This window comes from Athene cunicularia (genome assembly GCF_003259725.1).
Source record: "Athene cunicularia isolate RWA chromosome 1 unlocalized genomic scaffold, athCun1 chr1_part1, whole genome shotgun sequence".
Taxonomy (NCBI): domain Eukaryota; kingdom Metazoa; phylum Chordata; class Aves; order Strigiformes; family Strigidae; genus Athene; species Athene cunicularia.
The window spans coordinates 61999421-62017358 of record NW_020799091.1 but is presented as its reverse complement, the minus strand read 5'-3'; the positions used below and the strand labels follow the sequence as shown (position 1 = coordinate 62017358).

The 17938-nt window shown below is 37.7% G+C and overlaps 1 protein-coding gene across 1 annotated transcript in view; it reads left to right on the top strand.

Moving 5' to 3' along the window:
- Nucleotides 1–17938, top strand: part of COL4A1 (collagen type IV alpha 1 chain) — a 105912-nt gene that overhangs the window by 58434 nt on the left and 29540 nt on the right. The window contains exons 14-31 of the mRNA XM_026845799.1: nucleotides 569–604; nucleotides 762–821; nucleotides 2907–2951; nucleotides 3174–3227; nucleotides 3707–3748; nucleotides 4639–4732; nucleotides 5392–5427; nucleotides 6989–7153; nucleotides 8947–9042; nucleotides 9993–10076; nucleotides 10805–10875; nucleotides 13497–13688; nucleotides 14547–14715; nucleotides 15089–15181; nucleotides 15280–15384; nucleotides 16809–16906; nucleotides 17205–17355; nucleotides 17673–17786. Of these exons, the coding sequence (XP_026701600.1) occupies nucleotides 569–604; nucleotides 762–821; nucleotides 2907–2951; nucleotides 3174–3227; nucleotides 3707–3748; nucleotides 4639–4732; nucleotides 5392–5427; nucleotides 6989–7153; nucleotides 8947–9042; nucleotides 9993–10076; nucleotides 10805–10875; nucleotides 13497–13688; nucleotides 14547–14715; nucleotides 15089–15181; nucleotides 15280–15384; nucleotides 16809–16906; nucleotides 17205–17355; nucleotides 17673–17786 (1705 nt within the window). The remainder of the gene's footprint in view (nucleotides 1–568; nucleotides 605–761; nucleotides 822–2906; nucleotides 2952–3173; nucleotides 3228–3706; nucleotides 3749–4638; nucleotides 4733–5391; nucleotides 5428–6988; nucleotides 7154–8946; nucleotides 9043–9992; nucleotides 10077–10804; nucleotides 10876–13496; nucleotides 13689–14546; nucleotides 14716–15088; nucleotides 15182–15279; nucleotides 15385–16808; nucleotides 16907–17204; nucleotides 17356–17672; nucleotides 17787–17938) is intronic.

Genomic DNA, 17938 nt, shown 5'->3' with positions numbered 1-17938 from the left:
AATAGGAATTAGCAAGCATAAGTAAAACAAGAAAAAGGCAATATTATGTCACCTAGAGCCAGTTTTTCAAAAATTTCTCCCTGTTTTACTTCATGAATGAATTTTGATTGTCTTCTAGATGTTTCTCTGAAAAATATATGATAAATGATAAATGAATAAATAATTGCTTAAATAAGTAATCCATACAGCAGAGGACTTTCTGAGGAAGGACGATTGATAAGCATAGTCCTGTAAACACCAAATATTCTAAAAATGTGAACTAAGTAGCATATACTGGACTTTTCATATGTAGATTTGCATTCATGGAATCTGAGTGCTAATGAATTTTTGTATTATTGAATTAGGCAGTCTAAGCAACATATATTAGTATAATAAACTAGTTTAATGGATTCACATTTTGTGTTTGTCTAACTTCTTGCACATCTCACTCTTAGGCATATTTCTTGAAGTGGAGAACGGGGTTAAATGTGCTTTTGCTGACATGAAGAATTAAATGATTTCCAACCTAAATGAAGAATGGTCAATATTTTCCTTACTAATCTATTTTTTTTTTTAATAATTTCATTAGGGTGATCCAGGTGAAAAGGGTGAACAGGGTACTCCGGTGAGTATTGTGTATACTTTTTTTTGTATTACTATAAAAATTGTGAAGAATCTGATAATAGTCCTGAATATCTTTGTAGCTATTTGATAAAAGCAAATTTACTTTAGAATTTGGCAGCATTTTTAATCTGGTATGTATTTCTTTTTTTTTTTTTCAGGGATTGCCAGGTTCGGGTTTCAAAGGAGAAAAGGGTGAACCTGGGAAGCCTGGTCCACGTGTAAGTATGCTTAACTTTATCAATACTATAATTACAGTTGTATTGTTTCCGTAAGCTAATGAAGCTTAGTAACCATTAGTGAAGCAGCAAATTTGGTATATTTCAAACAAGCAAATTTTGCTGTAGGACAGGTGTACAAGTCAAGGTAGTAATAACATACAGTAATATTAGTACATAGCATACTTTCAGATAACTAAAGACACCTAACAGCAGCTTGCAGTGCTGAAGGCAAAGGCAAGACTCACATTGATCCCAACTGAAGCGAGATTAAGTCATTCCAGAAAAGAAGGAAAAGCAAAGTAAACCAAATCATTCTTTAGGAATGACTTTAGCTAAATGGAACATGTTGAAATTATTTCAAATATTCTTACTTACAATCTACAAAATAAGCGTTCTTAACCTAAAGGTACTATTTCTTACAAAGAAGATGAATGGAGCAAAACATTTAGATGACTGAGATGTGTTCACTTGCTAGTTTCTAGCCTGACTGTAGAAGCTTGTGGCCCTAAGGTCTGTTACATTTGCCTAGTTTGCCTTATATTATAGTCTTATCCATACAACTTTTGCATGAGTCATGCTATATCTTTCATAGCTGAGCTGGCAGCTAAAACATATGTTTGCTACATGCAAATGTTTCTAAAGCATTGTTTCTCAAATTGTGGGTCTTCATAAGCTGCTAGGAAAAGATCCAACACTTCCATAGGCATTGAATTATACTTCAGTCTGAAAAAGATAAAATCTCCCTCTCTACTGTACTTCAAGGTCAAATGTTCTGTCATCCTTTCAGTAAAGATATGTGATGGGATTATCTTTGCTATCATGTGTGTATGTATGTAGTAAAGGAGTACTTGAAAGCTGGAGTGGAGAAATGTTGAGGAAATCAGAGCATCTTTGAGTTGTTCAGAAATACAGATTTCAGATTCTGCACAGTTCCCTAAACAAAGTTTCTAAGATATTTTATGTACCATTGTTGCTGTTCAAGGAAATCATAGCTACTTCTGGAATTAAGATAAGACTTGAAAGATGAACAGATGTTGGGATATTCTGATATTCTAGTTTCATGAAATGAAACCATATGATTAATTCCAATCACAGTTTACATTTGAAGACTCTCCTGACTTTACAGATCATAGTTTTAATTAATCACTAAAATTTACTTGTAACCCTGCTTTATAAGATACCATAGCTGCACACTTTGGTGGTGGTGGCCTGTTCACATTTGTTTGTTAGATTATTTTTTTAGACTGACTTGTATGCACTGTTACTTTGTGTATTAAGTATACTATTTTCTTGGGTTTATGGGACATATTCATATTGCCTAAAATACGCATACAGTTGTGACACCAACTAAAAGCCAGCCTCCAGTAGATTAGGCTACAAGCTTAGGTGCAGTCCCTTCATCATCCATAGGAAGAGGAAGAGAATGGTCAGAAGTAGGTTAGTCCATCTAGGTCATTTATCATGTACCTGTTGATTACCTCAGGGAAAGGTAATCCATTCTGTAGGCTAACACAGTGGTGCAATAGTGAATCATTTTACTCTGGAGTAGGGAGTCTTGGATTCTAGGTTGTCATCCACCTTGTTATTTGAAATTACAGCTTTCAATTTAGAGGAAGTGGTTTTTTACCACTAGATTACCACGTGATCTGATACAGGGCCACTGTCCAAGCCTTCTGCTGAAACTGAGCCACCAAACATCAATGAATAAAGGTTTTGTGAGGTTGGGGAGTGTATATATATATAGAAAGGGATGCTATGAAAGGAAAAGTTTCTGGGTCTGGTTCCAGTTTCCTGTGCTGTTGATATATTATGTCTTGAAGCCTCCTTGGCTGGGAAACCCATAAGTTATTCCTGGATCTGGGAACAGATTTGCAAGATTTTATTTAATTCTGCATCTTGTAGGATGTTGAGTAACATAAGCACTAGGCAGCCACAATTTGCCTGCTTTGTACCTCTGTACTGTTAGCATACATCAATTAATGCATTTCAGTAGTGATTGTTTTTTCTAGTGTTTCATCCACCATGTTTAGAAATTGTATATGTGTGGCCATCCATTTAAACAGAGTGGAACTTGGTGTTTTACAGGGAAAGCCTGGAAAAGATGGTGAACCAGGACCAAAAGGAGAAGTCGTATGTATTTTACTGAATTTCCAGTACTGTTTCTTACATTCAAAACAAAGAAAAGTCTGTGTATTGTAAGTGGTTGAAGTTTTCTAGCTTTCTGAATTGTTTACTTAAAGTTGTTGCTTTAGATGAATTAGTGACTGGTTTGAAAATTTAAAACTTTGATACTGCCAGGGCTAAGATGCAACTGTAGTTGTCTTTTCTGGTTTTGTTGTCTTCTACACACAGGGTTTGCCTGGTGGGTTTGGGATTCCAGGACGACCCGGGGAGCCTGGTACAAAGGTGCGTAGCAGTAGCCTTTGCTTCCCATCACACAGAATGAGGTGTTTAAGAGCTTGTATGCAGTGCTCATAGATGCTCATTAAATCAATGAATGCACATAAAGTAATATTAAATTAATGTTACTAAGCTGTAAAATCATCACTCAGAGATTAGGAAAAGTCAAAATTAAGGTAGTTTAGGTATCTTCAGTTTAGATCTCTTAAAAGAATTGATTAATGCAGGCTTTATTTTCACAAGCTCTTTGCCCACCCAGCATATGTACAAATGGATTTTCCTATAAAAATTCCAGTTTCTCTTTATATAGTGTAAAGCAGTACAGGCCACAAACTCACTGCTTCCTGCTTATTATAATGGTCCAGACACTTACCATTTGGAAGTTGTCTGAATCTGTATCAAAATGTTCATTTGCTAAGGAAAACCTATTTTGTGGGAAAGAAAATCTGATCTGGATTTAAAACGTAAATTGTATTTTGGTTTAGGGTGACAAAGGTGAACGAGGTTTTCCAGGACCTCCAGGAAGAGTAAGTAAAATATATTTTTATTTTATTTTACACTTAAATGGAAATATAAATTTTGTGAAATTCAGAGTGCTCAGATGAAGGAAAAAAGAGAGACTATGCATGTTTTAATCTCATTCTAATCAGTCATGTCCTCATTTTTTCTTAATGAAAACAAAAGTTGGATATGGTTCTTCTATATATGCTTGAAATTTGGGAAAGGAACTCTCAAAACAAATTAATTTCAAATGTTTTGGACTATGAAAATGATAGACATTGTTAATCAACACAAAGTATCCGAAAGACAGTTCAAAGCAGTAAGTCTATCAGCTTTGCAGTCTGTAAATTAACACTTTAAAAAAAAATGGTATTAGTCAGCAACAAATAGATCGTTGATGGTGGTGCTGCTTCCTCAACATGGGGGAAAATTCCCAATGTCTGCTAATTTGATTTGAAAAATTGTCAAAGTATGTACTTCCTGAATATTTTATTGTAAATGTTAGTATCCTATATGTCAAGCTCAGATCAATGTTAGCAGAAATTTTCAGAACAGAATATTTTAAAATTAAAGGTAATACAAACCTCTAATGGGTCAGTACTTATATCATGCTGAGGTTTCTTGGCATCATTCTTGTTCAGAAAGGTGCTATAAAGCTCTCCACTTAATCCTACTAGTCATATGAAAGAATTTTGGTAGAATAGGAAATACTTCTTTTCTCTGCTAATTCCTCAGCAGCTACAACCCTCTCACAGCAGTTGTTATATATTGAAGAAATTGCAAGTATAGCCAAAACTGCTCAAAATTGTTGTTACAAACCAAAATGGCCTCTGTTCAATCAGGTCAAGATGGGGGAGATACAAAGGAGGACACAGTGGTATGTTTCTAGTGTTCTAGTCTTTGTCCTGTGATTCAGTTTATAGATCCTGGACCAGTAGATAGATTTGGTGAAAAAGGAGAGCCTGGAGCTTCAGGTTTGCCAGGAGCAAAAGGTCAAAAAGGTGAAAAAGGTAAGTATTTTGTCTTGTCTTTTTGATTGAGTCATGCTTTTAGTTTTCTTATTAAAAGAAATTAAAATTGCATTATCTGTGAGCTCAGGAGCTCTATATGACAATGAAATATTTGTTATTTAATGAATTGCTTTTGGGTTATTACATTTTGTTTTAGTTTGTATGACGCTTCTTCTCATCATAAATAAGACTGCCTTTCAGTTATAGATTAGAAAAGGATAAACTGTTATCTGGTTTTATGGCAGTTAAATAATCCAGTGAGATTATTTAAAAAAGATGGAAATCAAGACAAGAGTAAAGAGGATAATAATGCAGAGAATCTTAAGACCCTTTAAAAAAGTCAGTAGCTAAATCTTAATCTTACAATTGCCTTGCATAATTTACAAAATTCATCAGCAAACAGGGAAAATCCAGAATTTCCTTTCCCATTTTCCCTATTACAGACCTTACCCTATTGAAGAAAGATCGGTGAAGAAGATGGCACACAGCAGGGTCTTTTCCTTAGTTGTATCATTTGCAGATATCTATAGATTATTTAATTTAACCTTTGATTCAGGGCATACTAGCTTGTAATGTGTACTTAAATAGTATGTGCTAAAAGCTCACTGACGTTGGAATTGCTGACTTCATTGCCTAATTAAAAACCTCTCTTTCTGAAGGTTTCCCTGGCATACAAGGAATCCCAGGACTTCCAGGTATGAATTTATGGCCATTGATTTTGTTCACATTTTTCCTGTGTTCTTCTTGGGTGGAGTCCTGAGAGATGTTCTCCTTAGCTGCTGCCACTTACTGCCTGACTTACAGAACACCCAGGCAGTGGCCTCTCTGGGGGCCTAATTATCCCCCTAGAACCTTCCTGTAGATTGCTTTTCTTGTGTCTCTGATATGATTCAGCCTTGCTCTTTGTGTACAGCCCTGATAACTTTCTGCTTAACTGAAGTAGTGTGCACAGGTCACCGGAGATAGCCCAGAGAGTATGGCTCCATTGGGCAGGAAGAGTTGTAAAATGTGTGTGGGTATGTGCATGTGTACCTATGTATGTATACTCACATGTAGATTATTTATTTTGCTCTTACTTCAGCTCTATATGTGTTTGCTGATATATAATAAGGTTTGCAGGGAGAAATAATATTTATTAGATCAAAGTTATTCCTGAAGGCTTTCTGCTTTTTTTTCACTGTGTCACTTGATCTCATAAGAGTTATTTCTTTTGCCTGTAAGTGTTGCCTTTTTCTTGGTCTTAACATCTTCACATCCATGACAACCTGCTATTATGTGTATATGTACATGTGTTTGAACTAAACCATGATATTTGCTGTTTAAAAAAAGCAAGTCACTTACTGAAACCTAACTCTAGCACATCCTGCATTGATACTAGTGCTCCTACCTCCTTTGCTCACATTTTCTATCTTGACAGTGAGCTAAATATGAAATTAATGCGAGCCAGGGTCAAGATAGTTTCCAGGAAATTTTTCAATTTAGGGAGGAGATACTGTATACTGCAGGCTGTAATAGTCCCTGAAGAATTCTGTGTGACAAGACAAGAAGAATGGTAGCTCTTAGTTTGTCATTACCCTACAGAAATTGAGATTTGTATGACTTTCATATCTTCTTGCAATGCTGCAGAAAGCTCAAAACGGTTTAGCGAGCAAGGCTAGTGATTAGTTGTGAACTGAAATAACTCATTAAAGTATGAAGACCTGTGTGACTGTACAAATATCTAAAAGGATATCTTCAGTAGTTTTTTTTTCTAGCTGTTTAACTGCTTCTCATTTTTGGTTGCTGTTTGCTTATTAATCCTACAAACAGTTTTGGTTTTAGCATTTCTGAAATCTACTAGCATTGGCTAATACTTATTTACTGAAGATCTTAGACATGCTGTCCTTTTCTAGGTGTGTTTTAGAGTTAGTTTATTATGAGGTAAAGGAAGTCTATAATAGTTTCTAAGCTAAATTAACTCCTGTGTCACCACAATTACTGCACAGCAAAAGTTGTTTCAGTTAACTCTCAGAAAGGCACTTAGTGCAGAATAAGTGTGTTTGTCTACAGACCTAACCAAAGTGAGTTACTCTGAGTTGTAGTGAATATATAATGTCAATTTTGTATAAATCACCAACAGTAAAAATACAGTCCCTTTTTTATTTTGCAATAACATTTACCCATTTCTCTCTGAAACCTAATGGAAGCTAATACGTTGATGATGTTACTGTCTTTTCACTTGTCACTTTTTTCATGTATGTTTTACTCTGTCCAAAGGTCAACCACTTCCAGACAGGGTAGGATCACCTGGTGTCCCTGGAGAAAGAGGTGAAAAAGGTGAAAAGGGTTCTCCAGGATTCCCTTTACCTGGACCCCCTGGAAGAGATGGTTTCCCAGGTCCCCCGGGGTTGCCTGGCCCACCAGGTCCTCCAGGCAAAACAGGTAGGAAAAGCACTTGATTGCTTTACACAATGAAGACTCAATAATTCATGGTGCATCACATAAAAAGGAAAAAAGAGACAAGATTGTAAAAGCTATGATCAGATTGCATCTATATCATGGAAAAAACATACCTGAGTTTTTAATGGACCAAGTAAAAGCTGTTCTGTGAGGCAGCAAGCCACTTGTTTCCTTACTTGGACAATGATTCTTTGCTAAACGTTTTTAAAATTTCTTCAGAATTTCTTTGTGGACTGTTACTATATAACCAAATAATTGAGCTTAATAGATATTAGTTTTCTCTGTGTCCTAATGTGCCAACCTAGAGATTTGTAGATTTTCAATTAAAAAAATAACAGATCCTAATATTTTTCTTAGCATAAAAAGTAGCTGTTTAATATCACAATTTACAAGTCTGCAGTACCAATCGATGTAACAGATTGAGCAGGTGTAAGAACTGCAGACTGAGATACTAGTCTGCCAAAAGTTTTTATTGTAAAATGAAATTATCTTACAGGAGAATGGGGTCAACACATGCTTTATAGATCTAATTGAAAAGCTAGTAATGTGTGACAAATACATAATATTAGTAGTAAAGATAATAACATTATACAGCTATTTATAATTAGATTCTGATAAAGCATTTTAAAGAGAAAAATGTTTTGGTTTTGCTCTGCAATGAAGTAATGAAAAAAAGTGCATATGAAAGTGGTCCATGCTTAATAGCTCCTTACAACTGATGTTTTAACTCTTCTATTGAACGAAAAGTTTTGCTATAGGTGATACTACTATTGCAAGTTAAATTGTCATTCAAGATAAAGAATAACAGAATATTACAGTAGTTTAGGTAGTCTAAAAGTATTGAAAGGAACATTATTCTCCATGGAATTCCTAAACCAAAACCACTTTGCTCAAAAATAATTGAAGATGCCTAGTTGTTGCTGTGGTTGACAAGCAGTACAAAATCCAGTGTCTAGAATATGGAATTAAACAGCTAAATCTTACCTTGCCCTAAAAATAAGAGTAATTCTTGTTTTTCATACAGCATGTTTCTGTCACTGTTTAATTCTGTTCTTTCCCTAGACACTTCTTTAGCTTTCTTCAAGTGCATAATGGGAAAGAATTTGTTTTAATTTAACTGTTGTTTGCCAAACTTCAGATTATCATTTTGACTACTGGCTTTGGCCAAAATGATATAATATTGTATTGGGTCAGAACCTGTGCTGTATCATCAAACAGAACAAGCACAGTTTGTGTTCTCATATCAAGCCTAATAAATATTCTCATTTGTTACCTGTTTCAGTTCCTAACATATGAAGTTTATTGTTTTCAGGAAACTTGGTCAGTGTGAGGAAGTCAAATATATGTTAACAAGCTGCTCTTGACCAAAAAAGTTTCCTAAACCATTGAAGACAAAGTCAGGGTACAAAAAAATAATTAATTTCTTCAGAACTTCAATATTCTCCATTCTCTTCAGGATCAAACCAGCAATTTTTTCACCCACAGCACTTTTCTTAGCCAAAACTTACAATAAAAACAGATTTATGTGAATGTTGTTTGTAACCTTATTATGGCAGAACCTGTCATTTCTCTGTAATTCTTGGGGTTTTTTAAGCAGTATATGTGGAATCAGAATACAGAATCCCAGTTAAATTTTTCAAAGTAAATAGAAAAGTAAAATGCTATCCTGACATACAGACTTCACAAATATGTTCATCTGGGACATTCATAAATGCAGCCCTATAACGGAAGCCTGAACTTGTCAAACAATGTTCTCTATTGCATTTTCATTGCAGATGGGATTGATCAATGCCAGCAGGGAGAACCTGGTGCACCAGGTAGTCCTGGACTTCCAGGAAGAGATGGATTTCCAGGAGAGATGGGAGAGAAAGGTAATACTATTTTAAAGTGATTGCTTTCTAATGCTCTGCACCCTGGAGCTTGGGTATATAAAGAGGCTGAGCAAGTTAGGCTGGATCCAGAGAAAGTGTACTTAAAGTTATTTAAACAAATAGTTCATGGGCATGGAAGATGTTTCTTGAGTCTCTGGTAAGTAAAAGAAGGATATTGTGTATTGAGTTGTGTGACACAAACTTCACTTACATTTCACTTAGCCTACACATTGCTGGAAAGTGATAAATGATAGCACAGGAATGAAAGAGGAGCCAGGAAGAAAGAAGGGGTTGAGTATAGCCCCATTAAGTATAAATTGAACTGTTCATGGCAATTTAAGATGTGAATTCTGAGATGAAGAATTAGAGAGGGGCAGATGAGTTAGGAATGGAAATGGCTTATGAATCCTTGACATGAGTATAATTGAAGCTAAAATTGTAACACCTATAAATAGGACTGTCAACCATGTGTTTTAGCAGCATTGACTGAATGGACATATAAAGAAATGAGCTGCACTCATTTCCACAATAGTTAATTCTTCCTAATCTCATTCTGCTCACTGCTTTTCTAATACTGCGAAATTGCAGTGACTATAGAGGGTGTCCTTTTCCTGCTTTAATCTTATTTCTTCTATACCCAGTGTATATTTCTTCTTTTTGATCCTCTTCAGGCTGGTCCCTTTTAACTGTTCTGTTAAATATTATCCCTAGGATAAGACTTAAGTTGATTTTCGTGCCATTCCTTTAAAAATTTTAAAGAATTTTGAATATAAATTTGCTGATAAATTCTCTTTGAAGCATGTAATTAGAAGTAGTGTATTTATTTTTATTCTTTCAACATGAAGTGTATTGAATTGATACTTGGCCCTGAATCCAACCTGCTTGCAGTTGTATTAAATCTTTTCACTCTTATCATGTTTTCTTGTTGGGTGTTTTTTTTTTTTTTTCAGGTGACAAAGGTGAATCCTGTGCCTTATGTGATAAAGTAGGACCTCCTGGACTTCCAGGACCACAAGGGCCACCAGGTCCAGCAGGTAAAAAATAATTAACTACCTGAGAATTAACTACGTAGTCTAAAATCTACAAATGCAGCATATATGATAAGATTAATTACTTTTTGTCCCGCTAATCAAATTGCTTGAGAAACTAATTAAAGGAGTATGAACAGTCCTATTTTTGGCCTGATGTCAAATTTCTGATGCCATCAATAATTACTAAGGAAGCAGAAATTTGCCACAGTGGAGGATCTTTGCAAACTGTGGCCCAAATATTTTCACACAAGATTGTGAAAGTGAAAAATAATGTGGGAAGAATTTGCTCTATGTGCCCAGGCTTGGCAGTGGCCCATACATACATTCCCAGTCCTAGCATTAAACTCTGTGACCAAAAAAATATAATTATTTTTCTGCTACCATATGAAAGAAGTGCCACATGCAAACAGTGCCTTTATATCTAATGTTTGTTTTAGTGGCTGTTAAGAAAAATGAATATGGCTTCGGTAGTTTCAAGACAGCAGTGGTTACATGATAGGTCTAAAGATAATCATCAGCTTCTGAGTCTATAAATGCAGACACATATAGCCCATGAGCACATAAGTCCAGACAACCTCACTGACTGTAGCAGCATTATGTTGATATAACTGGAAGTGGAATGAGACACTTTGAAAAGGATCATGAAGAATTCACATACAATGTATGCTAATTGTAATGCTATTTGTAAAAACATGTAATAAATACAATTGTACTTTTGTGTCTCTGATAAGGTTTTCCAGGACAGTCAGGTTTCAAGGGTGACAGAGGCTTACCTGGACTTGATGGCCTTCCAGGGGTACCTGTAAGTAATGCCTTGCCAAATGCTGTGTTTCCTCTGAGACGTGTGATCAAAAAACACGTGATGATCAGTGTGGTTGTGTAATAGTTCTGTTTAAAAACAGACCAGCACAGTGATGTGATAAAATTAATGAACCATGCCTAGCAAAATAAACTAGGAATCAGTGTGGTTGAGGTATGAGAGGAAGCAAGAACTGTCAGAAATGGGTTATATTTCTGTGTTTGCCCATCATATGAACTCAGCAGGACACATGACCTTCTGGCTGAGCAAGCTAAGCAGTAGAGTTGAGTAAAAAGTAGGATATCACAGGAAACAGATGCAGGTCTGCCCTGACCTTCTCGTGAATCATTCCAATAACTCTTTGCTGTTGTGTACATATACATTGAGAGAGAGACAGTGCCATCTAGTGTACTTTAAGCAATCTAATATTAGCATGCAGTATACTTTGGCAGTTTAAATTTTGGGAAATATGTGTGGTGTACTCCATAAAACATAATTAGTTAGCAGGAAAGCTGAATAGTTTTGAGGAGATAAAGGAAGGCTGTGAAAATGGATAGTATCCTGATAATATGATCATTTATAAATTATGTTGATGCAGCATAACAAAACTCTCAGTGAGTGAAGATGGATATCAGAAGCAGAACAGGCATAAGCATAGCACTCGTCTAAAATGTAACAAAAATTACACCTGAGCACTGTACTAGCACAACTACATTTGATCTTGTCAGAGTTCACTCGAGTGTCCCTACGTACACTGGGGTATGCTGTCAAGAGCTACCTTAGCATACACATTCCGGTAGTATAAGGTGGATTTTGACACCATTCCTAATCTAAGTAGACTGAATTTGTCAGAGTCTTCCCAGACTTTTTTTCCCAAAGCTGTTTTCTCCTTCCAGCTGATCACTTTCAGCAACATCTCAGTGACATTCACGTGCACTAGCTTTAACTCACACTGAGATGAGCCCCCTCTATCACCACTGGTGAGAGAGATGCACCTTCAGAAGTTAAGCCAACCCACCTGTATGAATTTCTTACTCAAGGAATCTATTTCTCTCCCTTGAGTATAAATAAAGCCTAGATGCCTGAATTCAGCCAATGAAAGTTAGCTAGGATGGAGTCTGTTCTCTATTTCTACCATGATAAGATGGTATTACTCAGTGACTGAATTTACTATAATATCAGTGGTATCCAGGAAAGAAACAGTGGAGAAAAAAATAAAAGACATCCTAATATATTTAAGCTTTTTTCACATCTGGCATTTGTTCTCAGCACATGTTTTGCCACACCTTTCTATTTTCCTTTTATTGCCTTTTAAGTTCTGTTCATGTCTTTCATCAGATAAGGTCTGACTGCTGTTCTGAATGCTTTTAGGCTTGTTTTGCTCCACAAAGTTCAGCCAGATGGTGATCCAGCATATAGTTTAGCTTGGAAAAACTACATAGAGGCCAGCCTCGCAAGCTCATATTGTTTAGCCAGAGCTTCAGTGTGTGATCCAGGACTCACCAAAACTAATGGAAAGATTACCTTTTACTGTGTTCTGGTTCAGGTTTAAGTGGAGGGCACACATCAGCCATAAGCAGTGGACATTGCCCATGAATTTTGTGCTTTACTACCCTAGTGAGTAGCTTTGATTCACTTGAAATTAGAGAGACAGAGAAAAGTTCATGTAAGTCCTAGAAAATATGTAGGGAAAAATTGGAATTTTGGAAATACTATAGGTATATTATTAGGTAGAATTGATTCCCAGGAGAGCTTATAAAACTCTTTTCTGAGAATGTATGTAGTATTCTGATAGTACCAACTGACCGTGATTGTTATTTGTACAAAATCAATGAACATTAGTAATGAAGGGAAACGTGTATTTGCATCAGCCAAATGTCATAAATAAACTACCCAGGGAGAAGCTTTCGGACTTCAGTTAGCCGTAGCTCTTGTGCAAATAATGTTTGAGCCTTGTATAAGGCAATTAATTTAATTTCATAGACAACCTATATATTTGATGAATATTATAGTTGATTTAAAAGGTTTTGAAAGAAAGAAAATCATGGTGGGGGTTGTATAAACAATTTAAACCTGTAAGTTTGGCTGAGTTTGTCTTTGCATGCTTGTTTCCTGTATTTGTGCTACTTCTGCTGCTATTGTAAATTATAATGGAAGTGTAGAGATACTTTTGATGCATTTGCATCAGGGAAATAGGTTCTGCAGCATTACAGAATTCAGTATTTAAAGGTTAGGCAGACACTTTAACTCTGAAAATGACTTTTTAAAAAGCCTCGTTTACCTTGATGCTGATACTGTATAAATATGCATAACTGAAATCCAGGGGGTAGTCTGTTGAAAATTCAGAGTAGTTTTTTGGTCTCACGGCCTGCAGTTCTTGTGTAAGTGGTATAAGTTTATATGCACCGTCTAAAATGATATACCTGTGATATGATAAATGACAAAATAGTCAAGAAGATTTGTATTCATTCCTTATTCACACTGCTGTGTTCTGGAAAATATTCTCAAACTTAATGGTTTGCTTGATTTGGGTTTACTCTTCAATTTCTGAAGATTTGTTTTCTTTTGTATCAGTTGAAGGGTTGGTAGGGCAACTGATGATATCAAAATTTATGAAATTTCAGGGGCCCCCCGGGACTCCAGGACTTATGGGCAGCCCTGGGGCAAAAGGAGAACCAGGAGATTTTTCTTATGATTCTATCCTGAAAGGTGAAAAGGGAGATCCTGGTTTCCCAGGACAACCAGGTACTCCTGGAAGAGAAGGAAGACCAGGAAAAGATGGATTGCCAGGTCTCCAGGGTCCGAAAGGAGCATCGGTATGTGTGTTTCTTTGTTTATATATTGTCATACTGTGTGTTTACTTGTGTTTGCATACTGTCCTATACATTCTGTCTTTCAGATCAGAATTCACATGCTTTTATGCCCTATACATGCTTTATGTTTATTGGCCTCGTTCACTGTTCCACATCTTGTCCTTACCTTGAGTAGATCCCTCTTCTTCAGATGATATTTCAGTTTCCTTGGAACTAGTGAGGAAGACAGTACTTCAACAACTGACTAATTTAGAGTTAGATTTTGACCCTTTCTTTTTACACGCCATGCAGATAAGTGATCTGACTCAGATGTATTCAGCATGGCTTGTTACTTTCAAGACTATAGAACAAGGTTACTTCTCCCACAAAATTGTGGACATGGGCAGTAATTTTTGTTCTTTCTCCCTTTCTCACAGCTTGATAGTGAGACCTAGTGTGGATGATTTAGCTGATACCTAGAAATGATTGAGGGAATGCAGTTATCCAAGTAGAGATTGTTAAAACAGGATTCAACTCTGTTCAAGCATACTTCTCTTCTTGTGGAAACTAATGCTTCAAAGTCTTGCACTGAGAGAATTCTGCTGATATCAGTGTGGAGCTCTCATCTGCTCCCAGATCCACCACTGGGAACATAGACTATATAGTCCAGTTAATCACACTACATACTAGGTATAATTTCCATGTGCTGTTCCATGTGGAACCCAGTTCTATTTCTGTTGTACTTGGTGATAAAAAATCCACTTTCTTCAGCATTGCAGATACCTGTGCTAAATCCAAGTTACAAAATATTCAAAGAAAGAGGATAATGTGTTCTGTCTTGCCAGTCAGGCAAGAGGTACACTTATACTTTCCAAAAATTAGGGTACAGCTGGCTTGAAAGGAGAACGTGGTCCCCCTGGCCAACCTGGATTCCCTGGAGTACGTGGTGAAAGAGGTTTTCCTGGCCCTCCTGGGATAGGCACTGCAGGGTTTCCAGGTGACAAAGGAGACAGAGGCTTTGCTGGAACCCCAGGTTTACCAGGCCTTCCAGGTAATGCTATAGTATGCTTAAAAAACAAAAAAAAAAAAGATAGAAATTGTCCCCCTTTAAATGCTACAAATTAGAGGATCGCCAGAATTTAAGACTGAAATAAAAACTTTCTAATTTAAAACAGTTTCCTTTCAGCAGTATAATTGTAAATCTTTGAGGGCAATTTTCTTGGGGTTTGTTAGGCCACAGACCACAGAGGGTGGTTTAGATCCATTCTAAACTGAGTTCATCCTAGTTTTCTATGAATCTTCTACAAAAAAACTTCATAGCAAGTCAGTTGTAATGATATGGATGGACTAATACTGCTGTCTAGGTGAAACACCCTTGTTTACTTTCATTGGTTCCTGTACCTAATACATCTTTGCATTAACAGGAGCAAAGGGTGAAGCAGGACGAACTGTACCGCTCCCTGGACCTCCTGGGGCTGATGGCCTTCCTGGGCCACCTGGTTTCCCTGGACCCCAAGGTACATTAGCATGTTAATCTTTGTCTGAAGACCATAATGGCTCTGTTCCCCAGAAGCTAGCCTTTGTATTAACATTTTTCTTGTTTTCACTTGCAAAGGTGACAAAGGGAATCCTGGGCTTCCAGGTAGACCTGGCCTGCCAGGAGAAAAAGGTGCTGTTGGGCAGCCAGGTATAGGATTCCCTGGACCTCCAGGACCCAAAGGTGAGATAAAGTCATCTATCTAACAGAGCTGGTGTTACTGGAGTGTGGATGGAGGTCTGCACTATCATCTAGCCATGGCTGCATGAGATTTGGGAGGTGCAGCTGAAGAACCTCCCTTGCAGAAGTTTACATGCACCACAATAAGCATACTCTCAATACACACTTGCTTTGTGCAGTGATGTGGTACACACAGTGTCAAAGCTACTGCCAGAATAGAAAGTGATATAGCACAACATCTTACACTGCAGCAACTGAGGTTGCTGAGAGATGAGATGATCTTTCTGAAGGAGCACTGTGTGTAGCTGGTCAAAAAACCATACTGACATAACCATAACAATTTTGGGCCAGAGCTAGCATCTCTGCTGTGTCCCAGGCACCTGAGAGTGGTTTGATTAGAATACCAGCTTACTCAGCATAAGTTCAGTCTTCCCTGCATGGCCATTGTCAGGGTATGCACATAGCTTAGAGGGAGTCTGAATGTTCATATTCTGGTTTTTGAGTTTGGGGAGATGTATTTCATAGTGCTGCTACTCTTTTAGAACTAGATGACTGAGCTTTCAGCAGCCACCTCAAATCTCCAAAATACTTGTGTGTGTCTTCATTAAAATTTTATTTGTTATGATTCCACACACCAATGAACTGGAAAGATCAGAAAGACTTCATGAGAAAGGGCAAATCTTTACCTGTGACCACCTCTAGTTCTTTCAAGACTGACATAGGACAAACCTAAGCAAAAGAGCCCCATTGCATCTGGAAGAGGATTGTTGTATGCTCTTTGATGCCAGCAAGGAAGGAATAATATATCTAATACATTTATTTCAAAGACCCTTCTTTGAATTCAGCTCTGCCCAACGACTTTCTTTGGGCTTAGCCTAGAAGCTGGATTTCCCACTCCTGAGATACTTGTTTGGGAGAGGAACTTCATCTCAATTTATTGAGTGTGTGCTGGTGTTGAGTGAGTGCTATCTTTAAGTGAAGAATGTTATATGAATGCATGGGCCAGATGTGGCTGTGTGCACACAACAAATACTGAACACGAGGTGTTGATTCATGGATGGGTTTTGTTGTGCGTCACTCAGTTGCCTTTTCTGAAGAAGACTTTGGGAATCCAGTTTGGCAGACAGGATGTTCCTCAATGACATGAACCCACAAGACTATTCGTTTAAGAGGAGACATTCAACATTTATTTATTCTGGGTTTTTGTTTCTCATCAGAAGCCAAATGCTGAATGCACCTTAGTGTTTGAATCTCTGTTGAGACATTTGAGTACTATCATCCCTAGAAGTCTAACATAAAAGACTATGCAGACCTTTTTAAACATATCCCTGTGAGGGTGTGAATAGTTTAGTTAGAGGTTTGAAGAAACAGCAGAGAACACTTACAGGCAGAGACAGTAATGATGTGAGTTTTGTTTTGTTTTGTAGGTTTCCAAGGTCAGCCTGGCTCACCTGGTCTGCCAGGGAATCCGGGAACCCCTGGCCTGGATGGCTTGCCAGGTGTACCAGGTTTACAAGGTCAAAAAGTAGGTGTCAACTGTGGATACTATTATCTGTGACTGCCTGTGTTAACAGGAATCTGTGCAAAGATCCTGCTCTTTAAAAAAAATAGAAAAAGTTGGCCAAACTGTCCTTTATGTTTCCCACTATGCGCACAAAGGAACAGAGTAGATGGATGAATGCTTGGCATTAATGCTAAAGAGCTTATGGCTCTCCCTTGAAGTCATGTATACCGCTCTGCCTCTGAGTGATTTAAAAACAGTCAGTGAATTAATTCTTGGTTTTGATGTGTTGACTTCCAATCTATTGTTTTTCTCTGGCTAGGGTGAACCTGGTGTAGGTCTCCCTGGACCTAAAGGATTGCCAGGCCCCCCAGGCCCAGCTGGCATCCCTGGAGAAAAGGGAAGTCCAGGACTGCCTGGCTTACGTGGCGAGCAAGGCTTTCCAGGCATACCTGGACAGCAAGGATTCAGAGGTAATGTCACCAGAAAATTACAGCTCTGTATTTCTATTTCTTTTCGGAAGTCAATCCCCCATAGATGCAGCAAAAAGTCTATTCACCACTGAGATATCTTACTTGCCCTTTTTTTTTCCCCCTTGTTTTCTCCTAAGAACCACTGGTAGCAAATGCTAGCAACAAAGAGCAGCCCTTCCTCCAAGCCCAGGCAGGAGGTATTAGAGGCTGAAATGAGGCCTTCTTGGTCAAGTGCTTCCAAAGTATCTTGTCTAGCATCTTGAGCAAACAAGATTTCAAATAACATCAGAGGACACTTGGTCTGTGTCTCCTTGCAGGTGACCCTGGCCTCCCAGGACTGCAAGGCTTGCAGGGCCCTCCAGGTGCACCGGGGCTGGGCCCACAGGGATCGCCAGGACCTGCTGGGCAGCCGGGACCCCAGGGACCACCAGGTGAGAGGAAAATAATCCCATGACCGTGCTTAGGAGCGGACTTTTGGTAGAAATGGATATTGGCATTGGTAAAAGTGTTGCTCATGAAATGTTTTGTGGTGTGAGGTCAGTGGGGGGTGCATGGCGGAAGCATGTTGGCAGGCCCCTCCATC